General features: G+C 42.6%; 1 protein-coding gene across 11 annotated transcripts in view; it reads right to left on the bottom strand.

The window, feature by feature from the left end:
* Nucleotides 1-7,945, bottom strand: part of CAST (calpastatin) — a 68,467-nt gene extending 60,522 nt beyond the window's left edge. For 4 of the 11 annotated variants that reach the window (XM_050716560.1, XM_035567596.2, XM_050716563.1 and 1 more), the window contains exons 1-2: nucleotides 7,795-7,944; nucleotides 1,984-2,049 (exon numbers count right to left, since the gene is read on the bottom strand). In XM_050716560.1, coding sequence (XP_050572517.1) covers nucleotides 1,984-2,049; nucleotides 7,795-7,839 — 111 coding nt within the window. In that variant the 5' untranslated portion in view covers nucleotides 7,840-7,944. Of the gene's footprint in view, nucleotides 1-1,983; nucleotides 2,050-7,519; nucleotides 7,637-7,794 lie in introns of those variants that run through there. The other 7 variants (XM_050716561.1, XM_035567598.2, XM_050716565.1 and 4 more) reach the window with 3 other exon arrangements.
* Nucleotides 7,946-15,702: the final 7,757 nt, after the last annotated feature.

Genomic DNA, 15,702 nt, shown 5'->3' with positions numbered 1-15,702 from the left:
AGAGCAGGATATCAGTCTTATCCTTACCAAATAGTTTCATCATATTTCTCTGCCTGCTAGTCAAAATAGCACCGAATATTAGTGCAAACAATGTACTTCCAAGTAACTATCATTGGCTGCCATGAAGGACCAGGGTTCAAGTAAAATAGGCATGTTGCCTAAGGCCACATCTTAGTTTTTATTTTCAGAAACTAAACAGACTACATTTAGCATGGACCCTTGGGAAGGACCATGCTTAGCTACTTCCCAGGCAAGACAGCCATCAAGCAGAATGGAGATTGCTGGAAACAAACACTTGATTCACTTCCTTGCTGTTTCTTCCTGTCAGTCCATTGGCATACATTAGCTGTGTGAATCCAGCATCAGCCTCTTCAGTGCAGTAGAAAATGGACTGTAAAAGATTAATTTGTAGGGGAGGAGTAGACGTAGCCTACTGCCACCAGCTAGGCTACTGATACCATGCAGGAAGAAAAGCAGGCTCCATATTTCGCTGTGTTTATGTTCATGGCTTTCCCTTTGGGCTTTGAGGAAGCTGTTTATCATACAGCTGCTTGCGCCAGCCTAGTACACGCTGATCTGGTTTCTCTTCTCTCCTACTGAGCAGTAGGATAGCCTTAAGGCAATTCTAGCCCTGTGTCTCAACACCACCCCTCTGTGCAAGAACGTCTTACCAAAGTAGGTTTCTATGTACAGTAAACCTGCTGAGCTTTTCTCAGTCTACTTTTAAGCCACCAAGAATGAAGGGCTTCAGAAGAAAGGCTATTCTACACCTTGATGGTACTCATTTTGAATTCTCCTTGACGTTATGGCTACCTACCCATTTTGAATTCTCCTTGATGTTATGGCTACCTACCATCTCCTATTCAAACCAATGTCAGACCTTTTATTACTTTATTTTTCAAAGCCTTACTCATTATCTCTTACTTCTTGAGAACTGCATACCTTAAAAATGTGAAAGACAAGGTCATTTTTTATTAATTTTAGCCAAGCAATGAGTAGATGGGCTTTTAAAAATTGCCCTTCAATATGAATATGAGCTTTTCAAATATCATAACATTTCCTTACCATTTTTATCCTGTGTATCATTTATATAAGCTCTTCTAGGAAGAAGATGAACAAACTCATTATTCTATTTATGGACATCCACAGCTATCTACAGACACATTACAAGTCTCTGCTTCAAAAACTGAAGACTACAGGAATATTCTCCATCTTTTAAACAAAAACATAGCATTGCAAACTCTTGGAAAAATAGTACGAAGGTCCTGAATTACTACTTCAACTGCATTACCAGCATGACTCACTGTAGCACACTCTCTCTGCATGGCTCACAGCTTTGGAGGCTGCAAGAAGGGTGACCTTGTTCCTAACACTGTCCACAACGCACATGGGTTCTGCTTTTTAACACTGGCTGATCAGACTATAAATTGCCTGCTGTAAACTCAACCTTACAGCCTGTCATGGACTTTTGACCACTAAATATCCATTCCTGAAGAAGCATCATCTCCAAAAACAAGTATTTCTGGAAAATACAGCACTGAGCACATATTTGTAACAACGTCAGGATATGGTCCAGATGTGCAAAATTTGTGTATGAATCTTCCCTTTGAAAGATAATCCAGGATACAGACAAGGCTGGAAGAGCCACAGTGCACTCTGCTTCATCCCTGCTTCTGGACAATCAAAAAGCCAAAGCCATCAGATGCATACCAAAGTGTACCTACACTGCAAAATAGACAAATCCACTGAGATAATTTCCACTGAAAATAGCATGAAGTATTTATGAAAGGAGAAGACAGCAAAGAAATATTTCCATTAGGCTGCTCATCAGTGCAAGAAAAAACTATGCATTCATGGAGTTAATTATGTGTGACTACAGTCACCAGTTATTTATCTGAAAACTACCACTTTGCTAAAAATTTGTACCAGAGGAAATGCATGACCAAACTTTTCTTGTCAATATATTTGAACAGTTGATTTTACCTCTGTCGTTTCTGCCTTTTTCCGTCCTGATTTGGAAGAAGCTTCACTTGCCTTCTTGTCACCTTGCTGTAAGTAGAAAACAGATGTGTAAATATTAAGATCTTAAATTATATTTTCTATGCAGAGAAAGTCCGAAATATCTTAGTGCACATATGATTGCTTTCATCCACCACAATATGACAGAATGGAACACTGAGTTTCCCTTTCCCTTCTTGCTAATGGACAGGATTTCTAAATGACTTGCTGGATAACTTCAAGTAAAATCTGTTGAAAAGAAATGACCGTCATGGCAGAACATTTAAACATGACTGTTCCTGTGAGAAGTTCTGGAAGATACCATCATTCATACAATCACTCATTCTTGATTAGCACAGTGCTCTCAGTAATTTCTTCAGTGCTTTCTTCAGTAATGCTGTCGAGTCCCACTGGCTTCAGTAGAAATAGAACAGCTCTCTCTGATAGACCAACACTGCATGTCCCATCATCACCATCTACTCCAACACCTGAACTTTCCTCAGAACCACTCAAATGCTCACGATGCCAAGACCTCCTAACACGGGAGAAATCTGTTACTACAACTTCTAAGATTCATATGTTGGTACATAAAATCTCTGTTACGTTTCAGCCACAGGTGCACATCAGTTCCTTCTCAATCCTACTGTATCTTTCATTCCATCCAAGACATTAAACTTCTTGTTTTCATCTAACTTGACATGTGATCCCATTTGTTCCCCACATGTGGCAATAGACAAAATGACAGTTTACTCAGCAAGCACATTCTATTCAGAACAACCTTTACTGTGTGCATCTCTGAAAATGACGAGTATGGCCCCTCAAAAAAATTCTTTGCTTAATCTCAGAATAAAATTAATGTAAAAAGCAAGATCTTTTCCCATGAATGTAAAAAGCAAGATAATAAAGCTATTATCTAATATCTCTGTTAGTATAGCTTCCTGCAACAACTCAGACATCTGAGAATGAAGATTCACATCTGTTTGGTTTTGTTATGTAAAGAGAGGAGATGAGTTCAGAAACATTTATTACTCCTGGTTCTAAGACTGAGCAGCAGGAGGGTGAAGTTTTCTAAACCACTGAAGTAATGAGTTCCTACAGCTTTTTCTTTACATGGCTACAGGGAGAAAGTAATGATCCATGTATCACTACACTATCTTCAACTGGAATGTATTCAAGCACATCAGCAAAAAGGTTTGGGAAACACTAGAGCTGAATGAACAAATACAACTAGAAAAAAAAAGCATCATGTCTCTTAACTGTTTCTATTTTGGTAGCACAAAACAAAAATTTCATGAATTGTTTTAAACAACCCCCAATAATTAAAGACTTTAAAATGAGTTTGGGCTTCACTTGACAAGTTTTTAAAATGGAAGTACTACTCTCATACTCCAAATTTGCCTCGTCAGTGGAAAAACAAACCACTTAGGCTGTCTTTTCAGGTTACAGGTGAATTGATTCACAGCCCCATAATAGTGCTTTCAGTACAGGCACAATTAACCTAGTTATCTGCGCTTTTTATTGCTACAGCAAAAGCATGCGACACACAGGCAACGTGCACACCCATAAAAGCAGTGTCAGTAAGCATGCTTTCACTGACAAAATGGTGACTCCAGAGGCAACACGGCTGTAAGGCTTGGGACCTAGTTCTGTTGCCCAGCAAAGCTTCTTAGGGTAGACTAGGTTCTGTTCCTAAATGGATACGCTCAGCATATCATTATAAGATCACAGAATATCCCAGGTTGGAAGGGACCCACAAGGGTCATTGAGTCCAACTCAAGACTGCACACAGGACCACCCAAAACCAAACCATGTATCTGAGAGCGTTGCCCAAAATGCTTATTGAGCTCGGTGCCGTGACCACATCCCTGAGGATGGTGCCCGTCCCAGTGCCAACCGGATGCAGAACCTTTCCCTAACACGCAGCCTGACCCTCCCCTGTCCCAGCTCCATGCCGTTCCCTCGGGTCCTGTCGCTGTCCTCAGGGAGCAGAGCTCAGTGCCTGCCCCTCTGCTCCCCTCATGAGGGAGCTGCAGGCCGCCATGAGGCCTCCCCTCAGCCTGCTCTCCTCTGGGTTGAACAAATCAAGGGACCTCAGCTGCTCCTCATCTTCCCCTCCAGACCCTTCACCACAGCACGTTAGAAGCTGAGTCCCCCTGCAGCCCTTACTGTTACTAACACAGACAACATCTAACTTGCGTACAATTGTGAAAGCATACTTCATGGAATGCTAGGCTTCGCTGGCATCCCAGTGGGATCCTAATTATTGTCATGGAGGTTGGCCAAGAAAGCAAGCACGCCTTCCTGTACATTGCACATATTTTGTTGGTTTGTTTCCTCTGGTTTGGACACAGCTTTAAAAACAGTAACACCAACTCAAGTCTGGACTATTCATTTTTTTTTTTAATCTATTTTAAACTTTTCAAGTCACAGAAAGCAGGAACCTTACCTAATTCCTACCGAGTACAGCAGACTTTGCCCAGTGACAAATTAGGTCCTACCCTTCCTCCCTAACGCCATTTCCTCATCTTCACACCGAGGAAACCTGTGCCAGATGGGACCATAGCATCAATACGGCACCAGTCCCTGCACTGCTACAGTGTGTCCCAGCAGCTGGCTGGAGCTCAGAGCATCCCCTCTCAGCTGTCAGAGCTGTTTTCCCAACGCCTGACCAGGCTGTCATGTACAGCGGTCTGTGGTCCCCATAGACCACCTGAGGGGAGGTAAAGGACAGGACAAGAGGGCCAGCAGGATTCCCTCAGCCACCCCTCAAGCAGATCAGTTCCACATCCCTGAGGGACACCAGTGCAGCTTCACTGGCCAGAGAGGACAAGGACCACAACTCTGGCACCCCTCAGCTCAAGTCAGACAGAGGCAAGGTGCTTGCAGTCTTCCCACCAGAAGACTATGTCTAACAACATCTACAATACTGAGGCTTTGACTTAAAATCCAAATACTGTTTAGTTTAACACTTGGAACAAAGCACATATGGATGTAAGCCAACCAAAGTAATTTTTATCCAGTCACTTGGAGTCATGCACTGTGTACAGATGAAGTGCTGATGGTCTCCAATAATCAAACAGTGTATGGAAGTATTACCTCACTCACCTGCCATCCTGAGGAGGTAGCCTAGTTATGTACAACTTTCTAATATACTTTCTAGGAAGATCACACTGGTTCCTTAAAGAGCTCATTCTTAAGATAGGAGAAGGGACCCTATTTTAAAAATTCCCTTCAACAGCTCCTGTCTGTCCATATTTCCAAGCTTCCAATCTTCTAGCCTAAATAAATAAATTAATAAATAAATCAATTTGCTTAGCAAGCTAAGTTGTTCTGGGAAGGTATGCGTGACTTGCTCCTTTACATCCCCTTATAGGTGAGGGAGATTGCTTTTTCTTTGAGCTTTTTGTCCTTTTTCCCTGCTCATCTTTTCTTACAATGCCAAAGAAGTGTATGTACACAGTAGAAACATATCCGTAACCAAGCTAGTAGGCAGCAGCAGCTCCTGCTCCACAGTAAGAAAATAGCTAAGATACAACCTAAGTTAGATTTTAAATTTAACCAGATAACTTAATAACACTTCCTTATAGTTGTTGGAAAAATAAATTGGTCCAAAATATTTTACAACTTTACTGCCTGAGGACAACATTCATAATCACAACATCTTTAAAAAAAAAATCTATGTCAAAATAAATGAAGAAGTAACATGAGCAACAAAGTTTACCCTGAGATCTTCATCACGCTCTGCGGTGCACAAAAGCATCATAACACTATTGTTTCATAGACACACCTTTATCTTCCAACTCAAAGGGCATTCATAAACCATAAAGTAACTGACCTAAGCAAAAAGCACCAAGCGAAATAATAATAACTGAAGGCATAACTGCATTCTCAGCCTGCACTTGCAAAAATCAGAACTCAGCTAAAGGTCTTGCTTCAAGACATTCCTTCTAAACCCCAGGAGTCCCTTCGGTTCAAAGATGTTGCACAGCATCTCAGAGGACTGTAGTGATGACACATGTAGTAACTGGGTAAGAAGGGAAGTCTATTTGCAACACTCTCAGCTGAAATCAACTAATTTTGCCTTATGGGTATTAGAGAAGACAATCACCTAATGCTGATAGGAATCTGACCATCTGTTCCAATTATAATTGGGAAACAGACATATCTTTGATGCTGTTAAGAAAACTGCCAGTTGGAAAGATGCATCAGGGAGCTACACTCAAGAATTGAGAAATGAATGGAACGGACAGGTGAAAGATATATTCTCCTTACAGTCATTACATTCTGCTTTACACACACCATCCAGGAAAAAAAAAAAAAAAAAAAAAAGGTAAAACAAGCATTGAATCTCTTTTGTGTCCGTTCTTCTCTTGCATTTCCTCATCTTTTCGACCATCTTTCAATCGTTAGCCTTGCAGGCAGAAACTGCCCTGTGTGACAGATGTATAGAGAACACAGGAGAACACCAGTCTCATGCAGAGGGCAGCCAGTGACATTCTGGTGCTAGTAGCTATGAGCGCTGACTTCCCACACAGCATGTGGAGGAGTGGCTTCCTTATCTGAGCAAAGGTAGCAAGGTTGTCCTGGTATCTTTTTGTACCCTGGATTCAGGAGCCCATGACTACAGAGGCCTTCAATGTTCCTGCCATCACTTAATGCAGCTATTCCCAAACTTCCCTACTTCTGACCCTGCCTTAGCTTCACCACACTGAACCGATTTGACTTAAAGCAATGGATGACACTTGAAAACATTACTAATCACATAATCAATCTACTTTGATCAGTTTGAAACTGCAATCAGAAATCAAATGGATTCCTTTTACCTCTTTAAATGTTCAGGAAATAAACTGAGGTTTTGTCTGGAAGTTACCTTACATGACACATACTTTCTTTAAAACTTTAACAGAGTGTTGTTTTTTTGTTCGCCACTCCATTGAAAGACCAACTGTTTCCTCATATGAGTAATAATAATAAATATGAGTAATAATTAATAAATAAGTTAAAAGACTTTTTAAAGCAATTACAGGATCCATCACACTAATGAGCAGTGACCCAAGCTGAACTAAACCACAGAGAGCCATCAGAGTGCTGTGGTTTACTCAGGAGTATCTGACAAGCGAAAACTATTCCTGGCACCTCCATGACGTACCTGCAGTTAAGAGCATGTTTCTGAAAAAAGACACGCACCACAGTTCCTTCCGCAAGCAGAAACAGTCCGACGTACGCTCTGCCTTACGCTGCCAAGCACTAATCGCCGAGATTTGATCGGGTGGCACACCGTGATCATTATTCATAGGATTACGAAAACAGCCAGCAGCATGAAAAGCCCCTTTTCCAGCGCCGCTTACGCACAGGGCAGGGAGGATTTGGGGAGCTACGCCCGTACAACGCCCGTTTCTCAACGGGTGTCGCCAGGCGCAGCACGGGCGCCCACCAGCCTCCACTCGCCGCCCCCTGCTCCTCCCAAACCGGGGCGCACCGGGGGTCCCCGGCGGCCCCGAGCCCCCTGCCCCGTATTTACCATGGCGTACCACCACCGAGCAAAAGCCATGGCGCTGCCGCTGCTCCCCGCCGCCCGGCTCGCCTCGCCTCGGCTCCGCACCGGCCGCGCCCCGCCCGCCGCCCCGAGCCTGGGGCCGCCCCGGCCGCGCCCCGCCTGCCGCCGGGCCCCGGGGCAGGGCGGTGCCCGTGGGGCTGGGGAGCGGCCGGGGGCACCCGGGGAGGGCCGGGGGACACCGGACGGGTCGGGGTCCGGCCCCGCGGCTGCTCCCCCCCCGCCACCCCCTCCCCACTTACCGCCGCGGCGCCCGAGGTCGGCCCGCCCGGGCCCGGCTGCGACATGTCGGCGCGGCCCCACCGGCGCCCAGCGAAGCCCGTCCCGCCTCTTCCTGCCCCGGCGGGCGGTGGCGGGGGGCTCCGGCCGCCCGGGGGCGGGACCGGGCGGTCTGGACAGCCTCTGGGACTGGCTTTTGGGAGGGATCGCTGGAAGATTTTTATGGTTGTGGGTGGGCTTGCTCGCTCTCCCCTCAGCCCCCTGGCGGGGCCCCGGGGTGTGAGCGGAGCTCGGGGAGGTCGCGCCCGCTGCGCACGGCTGGGCGCCGTTAACGCCCGCCCCGGGGCCTTGTTTCGCCGTCACTCGAGGCTCGGACGCCCCCCGATCCTCAGCGCCCCGGTCGTCACAGAAATAAGCTCAGACTTCACAGAAATACGGTGCCCAAATCGTAGTGAGAGCCCTTCCGAGTCCGTCAGGGATTGCTAATGGTCATGCAAAGCTGCTGGAAGGTTGATCGTGACCAAGTGGCACTGATAAAAAGTGATAAGGAACGGTGTAATCCTGTGCCTGGAGGAAAAAGACTTGAGTCAAATCTGCTCCCGTGGATGTGTGGCTGAAACGAGAAACTGGCTGCTGACAGAAAGCAGTTCGCCGCCCCCTTGGTGAAGAAACGAATTAAAGCAATGCAGTAAATATTCTTCAATTATTATGGCAAGAATGGCGTAAATAATAACATAAAGTCAACCTCCAGCGAGCGGGGGTTCAAAACGCAATAGTTGCCTGTGAGCTGGTGCACCTAGCTGTGTGTGGGGACATGTGTGCTCACACTCACAGGTCATGTACGTGAACTGGCATGTCTAGCCTGCCTTGTCTTGCCCAGGTCTTGTCTGTGCACAGCTGGGGTAGAGGAAATAGGAAGATAAGGTGTTCTTTGCCAGGTTTCCCAAATGTAAGCTAGTTGGGTAGAACGGCAATTGGATGAAAGAACTACTCCAAAGAAGTATCATCAGCAGTGGTTCCTAGACACACTCATGTGTGAGGAGGCCATGTGTGTCAACAGCAGGAAGCCAACAGGTTTGGGGGGATTTCTTGCCCCCTCAGCAGCTGTGCCCTGACACCTCTCGGGAAGAGGCAGCAGGACAAAGTCACCCAGTGGGGAGCAGCCCCAGTCAGTGCTCAGGCCCTCTCCAGTCAGACAGAGAGAAGGAGACGTAGATGCAGGCGAGTCCCCCAAGGCCTTGGAGAATGGCTTCAACCTCCAGAATGCAGGTTTGAACCTCCAGGATGGTTCAAACACGTCACCTGCCTAAAGCAATCCCTGCTTTTCCTTTTTTTTTTTTTACCTCTGTACTCAGTGCAGACTCATGGCTGGCTGTTGAAGTGATGTGGGCTATGGCATGTATGCATTTTGCTTTCCACTCTGCAGGTCACCTGCCTAAAATTTTAAGCACATAGCACTTGGCTGAGCTCTGTCTTGCATCTGACCATGGACATGTAAAGCAATTACACAGGAGCACCTCACAGGGCTCCACATCTAGGCAAGGTGCTCCAGAAGAGATGAAGGCAAGGGACATATTCACTGCATTACTTTTGCACAAGCCTTTTGTGTGCTGCTTTACCTGTGGTAACTGCAGCAGGTCTAACAGACAGGACTGCATTCCTCGGCTGCAGGCAGAGGACCCTCCCTGCTGACACAGTGCTCTGGGAAGCATTTTGTCTGCTTCACCCCTTCTCTTGCTACGTGCCTGGTGGCAGCAGGCAATGCTGTCAGTGATTGAAGTTGTGGAGTTTTATGGTGACAAGTCAGTAATGGTAAAAAACTTGGTGACATTGTCTGGCGTCGTACTAGGTGCTGAGCATTCTGCTGATCCATCACAATGTCAATTTAAAGCTGTCCCAGGAAGAAGTTAGGCATCAAAATGAAGTTTGAAACAGCTCTCAGAAATCGCATTCAGCTCTGCTGTACATAAACACCTACCACACATTCCAAAAGGATTCAGCCTGCCTCAAATACACCGTGCCTAAAATGGCACCCACCCCCAGCAAGCAAGGTATGATCGATACCCTTGAGCACAGGATAGCTGCAGGGAGGAGCAGAGCCTTCCCGCTGCTTAAACCAGACCTTGCAGCTGCTGCGTGTGCCTGCAGTGCTTTGGAGTTTGACCAGTCTCCAGCCTTACAAAGAAGTTGTGCTTTGGAGCAAAGGGGGATGCACAGTTTTCTCTATTAGATGGCTTCTCTGGTTTGCCACTGATTTGGAAACTATTTTTATTTGTCCATTTTGCACATAATTTATTCTTAATTAGTTTATGTAACTTTTACCTGTTAAAAGTGTAGACACCATATGTTTACCAGAGAATTAAAAAGCAGGTACCTGTTCATATAACAGAAGTCGTCTCAGCTGGCTGGTGCCTACGTCATCTCTTGAACTGCTGCAGACCTAAGCACCAGTCAAAAAGTTTGCTCATTTGGGTAAAATCTGGGTATTTGGGTGGAGGTGTTACTAGTAATGATCCAAATCAATCTGGTACTCGTTACCTTTAGTCATGAAAAAAGAAGGCCTTCGGTATTGTACAGGTGTGCAATTTGAAAGTTATGGGTTTTTTTTGTTTTGTTTTGTTTTTCTGTTGCATTTTCTAATTATTCCTTCACAGCATCTCCACTTGTTATGTGCAAGTGAGCAAACTCACGGATGCCTGCCAAGATTTTATATGGCACTGGTAGTTCTGCACAGGACTGATCAGAAACAGTTAAAAGAGGTGATGGATAGCCCAGACATATGGTTTGTTCGATGTATCTTAGCTGGAGCAAGAGCAGGCAGCTCCATCAGGAACACGGGTTCTTTACTGCAACAATGTGTAATGTAAACAAGTGTTTAAAAAACCCTGGTTTTATGTTTTCAACAGTCATTGAGATATGCATTATATGGGCACATTTACATTAAAATCAAGGTATTGGAAGACTAAAATTGGAATTCAGAATCACAGATTCATGTTTCCCTACCATATCCAAACAAAGGGCTGCAGTTAATGTTAAATGCCTATGAACAAAAAGGTGCTCAAATTTCTGTGAGGATCTGATGATTTTTTTTACCAAGTATATGTATAATATTAACGTAACTTGCATAATAGTAGTGCTGCAAGTTTACTAGTCATTCAACAAATTTACAAATGAAATACATAATCTCACATATAATTGGATATTAATCTGTGACAGTTTAAAAAAGGTACAGAAATCAGTATAAAAAACAGACAAACAAGTCTTAGCCAACACTTAGCCTCTTTCCTCCTCTTCTTCTGGTTGACCAAGAAACTCTTCTCACAAGTTCTCTTTCTGTTCTCTTCTTCCAAAAGCCAGAATATCGCTTTCTTATGGCCATTGCAGGATTTACTTTTTTTTTTTTTTTTCCCCCCCACTGGATGCATGTAGTCCCACCCTGCTCTCACACACTAACAGTAACAAGGATGGACAATGTACATTTCATTTCTTCTACTGCTTTTGTTCACAAAATGTTTGGTATATGGAAATTGGAACTTTCAGTTACAGACATCCTATCTGTTGATACGGGCAAATAGTTCGCACTGTAAAGTAATCCTTGCATTGTAAAGCAATATTTCAAACTTTTATTACTGAAAAATGAGTATTTATTTTTGTATATTTGATGCCCATATGTTTGTACACATCATAAATGTTCTCTTTTACCATATAAATTCTATGGCCTCTGTTCATTTAGTTTGTCTTGAAGATTTCCCGCTGGACTCCATCCCTCTGCTGAATGGGAATTTGCTTTGCACAGACAGAAGTCTTAAACCCTTACACCAACCAAAATAACTATTAATTCCATAGTCTCCCTTGAGTTTTATTGTTTCACAAAATGCTAATCTGGTCTTTAATTAAAAAAAAAAAAAGGAAATTAATTTTCAATAATCATCGGAACTGAATTTGGTTGATAGGCACAAATGCTTTTTATTTATTCAGTGGTTTGAAGCACATTACACTGAAATAGAGAAAATTGCAAAGCTTCAGCAGAATGCATCACATTGTCAATGAAAAAAAGTGTATGTTGTAAGCTTCATCACATAAGACTATTCCACTGCCATGTGTTAAGTCCTTTCTTTCTAGCACAGCCACTTTCTGGTGCGGAAACCAAACAGTGCAGTCAGTTTTGGGAATCAGCAGAGATGCCAGGCAAGTAAGATAAGACCACCATATTCCCCAAATACTTCTAGCCATTGAATGGGAAACAGTTTGGGAATGCATGTTTCAAGCCATTGATTTGTTTCAGTATAAATACAGCTTTCACTAAATTGCAGGCATTTCTTTGGGTTGAATATAGATATGAACTGTACAAGGTTATGACTCTAAAGTGAGGTCCAAAAGGAAGTACGATGAGCGAGGCGTTACCCTAATGAATGTCAAACATTGCAACTATGCAGGAGTGGCTAACCTGCAGTTCATTTGTCTGCTAGTTTTGTCTAAAAAGACCTTTACTGAGATGAATTATATTCTCTCAAGTGTAAAGTAAATTATACAATTATAGCAAATGTATGTCTTTGATGTTTCTGATCTTTTATAATCCTAGAGGAACTTTGCTGAATGCTGTTATTTGTACATATCAAAATGACCATAGTCTCAGATTCTCGAATCATAGGCTTTGATTACTTTATAACTAGAAACTACTCATAAGGAAGTCTGAGAGCACCATGTAACCTGAGATGAAAAAATTCCATGTGTTTAGAGCTAAATTTTAAAGTATTTGTAGACTAATCAATATAAAACTATGCTAGTGAAATCAAATACATACCTTTTAAGCACAGTGCACATTTTCACCATGCAGAATTTAACAAACTGTTTTTATTTGTGCCAATGCCTTACCTTGCAAATCATAAAATCCATGTGAGAGTTTAAAGCTTTCATATACTTCCTGGGCATTTTCTATCTTAATCTCCATTTGCCATTGAAACAATGTTTTGGAGGGAGAGGAACTGACATTTAATTCCACTGTGGACACAGTGTTGCCATCTTTGTAAGAAAAAATACTCACCTCTAGATGAAATTCATCCTGAGGTTCTCTGTATTATAAGAGAGTTAACAGAGGAAGGGTTGTGAAAACCAGCAGATTTCTGAAAACACATCCTGTAAAACAAGTTGAAACGTTGTTTGCAATGGTTTGTAATGATGCGGTAAATCATTTCTGTGGCTGACTTGCCTTGGGCCATCCCAGGGTAACAAAGATAAGCTTTTAAGTGTCACCACATCATGATATATTTTGCCTCTTTTTCTATCTATTTTGTTTTATGTTTTCCTTTTCTCACCTGCCTATGCACAGATCTATATGCAATTACTGCTCAAGAAGCCCAAGACAGATGCAAGTATAGTTTATAACTAATCCAAAAGCAAAAACAAAACCAACAGAGGAATGTTTTGTATGTTGAATTTATAAATAGTGTATTTATACATATTATATATTTTTTATATCTATGGTATATTTATATATATATGTGTGTGTATGTATGTATGTGTGTCTGCCTTGCAATGATTTTGCACAATTCTGTGATATACTGCACTAGAACACTAACCACGAATCCCAGGTAAAATAAAAGACTAAGGACTGAATATGAAATAATAATCATTTACAGAAAAACAGCAGCGAAAGTTATAAGTAATTTACACTAACTTACATAACAGAATATTAACCTTGATACCCAATTTTGACAGAAATCTTAGAGAATCTCTAAGGCCATGCAGTGATCAGAAAAGGGAGAAAAACAGCTTTTCCACCTGCCTCTGCTCTGCGTTCATAAGGGACAGCCAGAGCCTGACCCCTTAGTTTGGTTTTGACTTGTAGCTACCAGTGGTAGCAGCAGTTCAAGGTGGCCCTGACTCTTTCAGCACCACAAAAGGTGATCATTTTTGTGACTGGCCCTTGGGGCCTTGCAGGAGCATGCTGGTAGGAGGGCAGCCCTGCATGCACTGCACACAAGAATATATATATATATATTCTTCCTACTATCATTTTGAAAACTCTTCCCCAGTGCTGTGATGGCTGGGAGCTGATGCTCATTCTTACTTATTTTCAGCAGCTGACTGCGAAACAAGATGTCAGTAATTGCAAAAGTAACTCCATAATGCTTCCCTCTGCACTTGTGGCAGGCTATATAAAATCCTTGGGCAAACAAGAAAATCCTGTTGAGAAGGAAGGAAATTATAATTTTGTGCTCTGTCTGTTCTTGTGAGTTGCAGCACACCTGTCCTTGCAGGGATGCTGCACCTGCCATGGCAGGTTGTGCATCCCACAGGCTTTCATCTGTTCACAAGCATTCCTGGGGAAGGGGAAGGCTTTTGCCTTTGCTATTGCTAAACAGAGGCTCAGGAGGAGTGAGGAAGGTCCAAGGTCACACAGGGTGCTTGTAGTGGATAAAGGCATTGACCCTGAATTTTGTTTATGCACAGCACTTTATATCACACCATATTTCTGTTCTGATTATCAAGCTTAAAAACAGGGTTATATCAACAACGAAGAAAAATGTTGTTATATAAGTTGCCCTCTCTGGCATGCAGACCGTGAGAAATCTGTCATTTTCATCTAAGTGTACACTCTTTCATACGGGCATAGTTATCTGTGCAAAATGAATTAATATGCAGACACAGTCATGCAAACATATACACATTTTACACACATGCACAAATAATCTATGTGTTACATTCTAGAGCAAGAAAAAACAAACAAACAAACCTTGTCAATTACATTTCTAATCACAGTTGCACGGTACTCCTGAAAACAGGAATGAAAGAAGACAATGCCACCTCTTAGGTGAGCACCACACTGCTGAATCACCTCCTGCTGGCTGTACTGGGGTTAGTGCATGTTGTCACGCATTTAACAGCCTTGTTACTGTCTGGTTTGTCTTGCATAAACTTGGATCTGGAAGTGAGATTAACATGCTACAAGCTGCATTAATATTAATCATCATGTCTCCAAAAGAGAGGTCTGCTTGCAGCGTGACATTCCTGAATCCGTTACGGCTATCTGACACGTTGCCATTACTGCCCTGCTCTGATGTTCGCTGGGTTGCATAGTTTAAGCTCTTCTTCACTGGAGACTCTACACTCTGTGCAGGACAGAATCTCTCCTGTCCCAGTCTTTTTTCTTCAGTTGTTACTATTCTTTGTGTCTTTCAAAAAAAAACAAAAACAAAAACAAAAAAAACACAGCTTCCAGTCAAAGCCACAGATAGGAAGTCAAAGTAAGTACAGGCTATTAAAACACATTTTATGGAAAACTGCAACAATGTTTTGCAGGATTTTTTTCCTGTTTCGAAAGTGTGGGAAACAAGAAACCGGTATTGGTCTGAACAGAAATATGGGTAACATGACAAATATTTCACAGGTGTATGCTGTTTTGAAGGTGGTAAACATCTTTCACAATAGGAAAAAAAAAAAGAGAGAGAGACAGAGAGAGAGAAAGGAAAAGGAAAAGGAAAAGGAAAAGGAAAAGGAAAAGGAAAAGGAAAAGGAAAAGGAAAAGGAAAAGAAAAAGAAAAAGAAAAAGAAAAAGAAAGAAAAAGAAAAAGAAAAAGAAAAAGAAAAAGAAAAAGAAAAAGAAAAAGAAAAAGAAAAAGAAAAAGAAAAAGAAAAAGAAAAAGAAAAAGAAAAAGAAAAAGAAAAAGAAAAAGAAAAAGAAAAAGAAAAAGAAAAAGAAAAAAGAAAGAAAGGGAAAGGGAAAGGGAAAGGGAAAGGGAAAGGGAAAGGGAAAGGGAAAGGGAAAGGGAAAGGGAAAGGGAAAGGAAAAGGAAAAGGAAAAGGAAAAGGAAAAGGAAAAGGAAAAGGAAAAGGAAAAGGAAAAGGAAAAGGAAAAGGAAGCACTAATGCTAAACACAATAAGAGATAAGTGAGCACCTGGAAATAGGACCATGGTGCTCAGTGCAGGG

Source organism: Cygnus atratus, chromosome Z (assembly GCF_013377495.2).
Source record: "Cygnus atratus isolate AKBS03 ecotype Queensland, Australia chromosome Z, CAtr_DNAZoo_HiC_assembly, whole genome shotgun sequence".
Taxonomy (NCBI): Eukaryota; Metazoa; Chordata; class Aves; order Anseriformes; family Anatidae; genus Cygnus; species Cygnus atratus.
Note: the sequence above shows the minus strand (reverse complement) of the source record. Positions and strands in the feature narration are given on the sequence as shown.